Source organism: Mesitornis unicolor, unplaced genomic scaffold (genome assembly GCF_000695765.1).
Source record: "Mesitornis unicolor isolate BGI_N332 unplaced genomic scaffold, ASM69576v1 scaffold19395, whole genome shotgun sequence".
Classification (NCBI taxonomy): Eukaryota; Metazoa; Chordata; class Aves; order Mesitornithiformes; family Mesitornithidae; genus Mesitornis; species Mesitornis unicolor.
Genome location: NW_010187711.1, coordinates 9,788 through 15,405, shown reverse-complemented (window position 1 = coordinate 15,405; position 5,618 = coordinate 9,788). Strand labels below are relative to the sequence as shown.

Below are 5,618 nucleotides of genomic sequence, written 5' to 3'. Positions count from 1 at the left end.
AGGAATGTTCCCTTTGCTACAAAGCCCTGTCAGTGTCACTTCCACACAGGCAGAGCAAGAACAGCTGCTAAGGAGGAGAACATGGGGAACAGCTGCAGGACACTGCGTGAAATCAGCGTCACGGAAACAAAGCACTCGAGTTTTGCAAGGTTTGAGAATACCAGCTGCGGTTCCTATCAGGTTGCAGGTTGGGAGCAAGTCTGACACATCTTTTAAGGAAAAGTGCGTGTTTCGGCACTTGCTTAATGAGCTCTCAGCACTTAACACTGAGTTTCTCCCTTTGGCCAAGCAACAGCAGCGTGGCAGAAGTCCTGTGGATAACCTATCATCGACAGCATCAGAAAATGTTTCTTATCTACCCTCAGTTGCTGAAACAAAGCAAAGACTCAGCCACAACCACACTATCGTATTTGTATTAAACAGAACAGAACCACTAAAACTGTTTCCAAGTGGTGAGAGGCACAAGTGCACGAGAGGAGCAGAACAGCCCAGTGGCTACGGTGCACAAGGCCCAGGTTTATGCTACCATCTCTCCCACCGAGCTGTTCCTAAAGCTTCCCACTTTCTGCTCCCTCCGCTCAGTTTCCACAGCTGCCGCGGGAGCCTGTGATCGCTGCTGTCTCAGGAGGAGAGTGCAGGCAACAGCTGAGATTTTCTCCACTGCACATTGCCCTCCTGCTCTGAGAAGCAGCCTCCAACCCAGCTGCCTCTCAGGCGATGGGGATGAAGCAGGACCAGGGCTGCCCTCTGTGACCAGGCAGGGATATTCCCACTTCAGACTCTTTCCTATGCACGTGTGCTCACTGACCTCCTCTAATTAGCTTCTCCAAGCCCCTGTGAGGTGGGTATTAGCTCCTGCGTCAAAGTAAAGAGCCGTCTGACCAAAGCCTCCGAGGGCATCAGTGCGTAAAGCCTGGCTCAGACCCTGGCACGCTTGGCTCTTGGCCCTGTACTTTATATAAAGCATCCCTGGATTTAATACGGGGGTGGCATTCGCAGACTGGCAAGTTAACATGTTAGAATAAACAGTTGATTTAACAACTCCCCAGCTGCTTGGCTTTCACCTTACAGTCATCTAGGTCTCAAGCTGCTCAACCACACTGAGATGAATGGGTTTTCAGGACTTGCTACAATGCAAGTAAAAACAGTGACTAACTTGGATTCCAATCCATCAGATCCATGGCTGCTGAGCAGTAGGTGAGTCGAGACACGAGTACCTTTGGCATTAGGCATTTAGTAGCTCATGAAGAAAGCAGGGAGAAGAACCAAGAAAATGAAGCGAGCAAGCCAGGTTCTCAGGTGGTGAAAATCACTGTACTCCCTTTGAAGGCAACTGACTTCTGGTAATTACTTATGGTAATTTAATCAGTTCTGGATCTCATTCAGGACACTCAGAAGTGAAGGGCATTTTGGTATGAAAAGACTGAAGTATTTGACAAAAAGAATAACACAATATTCTCAGAGATAATAGGAAGATAAAAAGGATTAAGTTTCTATACCTGTCTTCCTGCATACCGCAGAGCAAGCTTTCCACTCACTAATGCTTGCACATCTTCTGGGCTAGAGAGGGGAGGGAAGGGAAGAGAGCATTTATTCAACAACACGGTCAGCTGAAGTCTAAACATGCCTCAAAAATTCCCAACTGACAGCAAATTACTACAATTCAAATGACACCGTACCAGACACATTGATTAGGTCATAAAAAAGACAAACAGCAAAGCTTGTCAGCTTGAGTTCTTTCATTTGTGCACAATATACAAAAGACCTTTCCCATTTATTTAAATGGAAGTGTTCTTTGCAGAACCGTTTGCCACGTACATGTTCAGCATGATTTTGCACAACAACATGTATTTCAGCGCAGTGATGGCTTTTGGGTTGTCAATTGAATCGTATCCCTCAAACGCCTCGTAAAAATACGAGTAGGCTGTTTTCCAGTCCTTCTCTTCTGCTGCATGGATAATACCTGTGGAGAGGGACAGACAAGAGGGATCAGAGTTAATTCTGAATGTAATTGGAAGGGGACAGAACAATTTGATTGCCCAGTGCTTTATCAGGTACTTCAGTAAGAGAAACCCTTTTCTTTCTAGAACATCCAATGCCCTCTCTTAAGGGGACGTGTTAAGACAGACAAGTTCAGAGGACTTCAGGCAAGTGCCTGCAAATTAGGTCAGGAACAATGTTAGTTACACTAACACGGTGCAACGCTGTAGTGCCTAGGGAGGTTACAGACCCTCCACCACCAGGGGTTTTCAAAACCAGGGTGAGACAACGTGTGTCAGGAACAAGGTAATTATAGCTGCTCCTGCCTCGAGGCAGCTGGGCAGACCAGCAGGTATCTTGAGGTCCCACCTAGCAACATTTTCGATGATTCACTCTGGAAAGAACAAGTATCAGTCGATTGATGCATCATGACGAGTCCTAGGCTTCCCCCTTCTCCTCAAGGGCTTTACCTGACTGCATGTCTAACGCTGCTTGCAGCTTAGGTGGACAGTAGATCGCGTTGGCTGTAGTCCGTGCAGAGGTTAAGGCTGCTCTTGCTTTTGGCAGATTGCTCAGGGCATGGTAAGTCTTACTTTCTAACAGCTGCACTTCCACCAGCAGTGCCTTGTCGTCCATCTTTTTCAATTCCCGAAGAAGCTGGGAGCCTAGCAGAGGGAAGAACAAGAACCTTTGTAACCCGCTCTGCATCTGCATCGACAGCTTCACAAACCAAGCCTTTCCAGGTGACACCCTTCTTCCCCCACAGCACTACTGGCTCTGAGGAAGGGAGGCTGGCCTTACACAACCTGTTCTTCCAAGAAGGAACAGAGAGGAAATCATAGTAGGTCAGTGCCAGCCCACAGCTGGAGAAGACTGCACCAGTTGTGTCAGAGGTGGAAGAGGGTGGTGAGAGATCGTGTCTCTGCCATCTCATCACGGGCAGCAGGCACCCAGCAGACAGTCAAGGATGGGCTGTGCAGTTCAGACGGTCGCTCTGGTACCCCTTCCCCAGGTGAGAAGGTGATTTACCACGCACACTCAGAGGTCTGAGCAAACCTGAAGTACTGCCTGCTCCTGCACCACTCCCCTAGGGTGAGATCTGAGGATTTTCAAGCAACTCTTAAGAATATGGGATGAGGAAGGAATGTTTTAAGCACAAGACACCTGCAGATCAAATTCAGGAGGTAGGAATGGACAGCCTAAGAAATGCCTAGAGATATTGCTGCATTAAAGACTTGTGAGGACAGAGATACCCCAGTCTTAGAGGAAGCTTTGCTGCTTCTTTCCCCTGCTACAAAATAAAGAGCGAACTCATGGCAAGCAGAGATGAGAACCTCATCTGCACTTGCTGTGCTTTTCAGGTGAGAACCACAGCTGAAACTGCATAACCAGGTGGGAGAGAAGGGGCTGTCCCTAGAAACATCCCATAATAGGGACTCTCCCTACACCCCATGGCCACGGACATAACCACATCTTGGCCAGCCACACAGAAATGCTAGCGTATAACATTGACACCTTGAGAGAGTTTTCTGAGAGACCGTACTATAGGTACAGGCCTTCACAACTCCCTAAGCTGTACCACCTTCATTAATTAACTTAATTAAGGTAGACTGCGATCATTTTAAACCTGAGTTCATCACATGTCTGTATGCAAACGAATTCTAGCTTGATACTGAATTCCATGTATCATAACTTGATAACCTGATCGGGTACAAGTCACCAGGTGACTGTGGGCATGACCCGGGCTCTTGCCACCACAGTGTTTAAGAAGTTACGGGTCCCTGGGGAGGCATCACCGCTGCCCAGGTGAGCACTTCTGTCCGTGTCACTGCAGCCATCCCTCAGCCCAGCTCACACCCACGTGTCTGTACAGCTTAAACCTCATCTTCCACGACTGCGCATTTGTAAAGCACCAAAGGGAGCCGGGCCGTGTAAGATGACCTGCTGTACTCTGCTTTGGAGCAGAGCAGGAGAGTTCACGTGGTTCATTACCATATCTCGGGTGGTGCAGAAGCAAGTTCTTAAAGCTTTTACACTACTTCACAAGAGCTTGTCTAATTACATCCTTAGAGGTTTGCCATTTCCTGGCACTACTACTGCTTTCATTGAGTCCGGATTTGAGCAAACTGAACAAAAAGAGCTGGTTTCTCACTTCAACCTCTCCGACTACAGCAGTATACTACCTAAGGTCCAGCAGCAGCCAAATCTGAAGGCCTTCAACTGGACACAGCTCCTCTTTGCTTCCAAAATTATTTGAAATGAGCAAACGGTGAAAACAAAGAGGTCTCCTAAAGCTTTTATCACCAAGCTGTAGTAAAAGATGACAGAACTGGCACAGCACTGAGCAGTTCATGCCCAGGTCCTAGCAAACTCATCAAGGAACATGATGCAGTGCAGCATTTCCCTCGGCCTTGATTTCCAAGCAAGGAACTACCCCCACCTAGCGGGAGACTCACCCAGCTGCAGTGCTTCTTGGTACCTCTTGGTATCGAAGTACAGGGAGACCAGCCTCGCCTGGAGAACAGAAAGGGAACTGCTGTGAGGAAAGGCAGAGAAAGGCAGGACAGACTTATCTTGCAAAATGAAACTCTATGTTCTTATCTGCACGGACGTCACTCATTTAGTTTCTATTAATTACATCATAGGGTCCAATTCTGCAAGATCTACCACTTGGAAGACTGGCTAGTTCAAAGATAACTGGTAAAATCCTGTTTAGTCACGAAGAGTCACTAACTTTATTGTCATCGCTACGTCCACGACACAGACAAGGATCTGGAGGACACACCACAAGTTCTATACATTTACAGGCAGTAGTTCTGACAAATGTTCTTACACAGGCTGGGGACCCCCAGCGTAACATACCTCCAGAGCCTGGCGTAAGAAAGTCCTCTTCTCTGATTTGGCCCATTCAATACACTCTAAACACAGGTCAACCTTAAAGGGAGCAGAAAGAAATTGGTAAAGCCTTCTGCTGCCCCTCTTTAAAACAGCAGCATGGTTCAATCATGTCCTACAAAGCAACAAAAATACAACACAACCTGAATCTCCACAATGTAGTTTGAGGAAACAAGTCGTTCCTGCCTCAACAGCAGCATTGCTAAACATGAAATCAGCTTTACTCTAAAACCAGCCTGGAGATGAGACTCCATCCTTAGTGCCTACCCCAAATAGTGCTCATTAACACCTTTAGTATGCCCAGGGTAAAGCGCAGGTCACCACTGAGAACTGCAGCTCAGCAGTGCAAGGTTAAGGGACCTCTCTTCAGTAAGAACTCAATGGTAACCACCCACGATACACTTACACCTCAGGCTGCATCGTGCTGACACCAGCGTTTAAACCCAGAAATATTGCACAACATGATACAGAACAGCTCTGGTTTGTGCTACAGATTTTCATATTTGATGTGCCAGATCAACTTCCTGCGCTTTGCAACGACGTTCACAGTATCATACCACTTGCAATACAAATTGCAAGGTAAGTGGAGCTCAGAAGGCACAGTTTAGTTTAAGCTCCAACAGACCACCTCTTCGACTGCTTTTCTAATGCATTTGGCTTCCGAGAACTTTGTGACCACCACGGACAATCCTCCCACACTGCAATCTGCAAGTAAAGATCTGGCTTCCGATGTCTCAGCAGTA

At 47.3% G+C, this 5,618-nt stretch overlaps 1 protein-coding gene across 1 annotated transcript in view; it reads right to left on the bottom strand.

Moving 5' to 3' along the window:
• Positions 1–5,618, bottom strand: part of PSMD11 (proteasome (prosome, macropain) 26S subunit, non-ATPase, 11) — an 18,163-nt gene that overhangs the window by 4,239 nt on the left and 8,306 nt on the right. The window contains exons 3-7 of the mRNA XM_010185550.1: positions 4,843–4,914; positions 4,437–4,494; positions 2,451–2,645; positions 1,819–1,963; positions 1,500–1,560 (exon numbers count right to left, since the gene is read on the bottom strand). Of these exons, the coding sequence (XP_010183852.1) occupies positions 1,500–1,560; positions 1,819–1,963; positions 2,451–2,645; positions 4,437–4,494; positions 4,843–4,914 (531 nt within the window). The remainder of the gene's footprint in view (positions 1–1,499; positions 1,561–1,818; positions 1,964–2,450; positions 2,646–4,436; positions 4,495–4,842; positions 4,915–5,618) is intronic.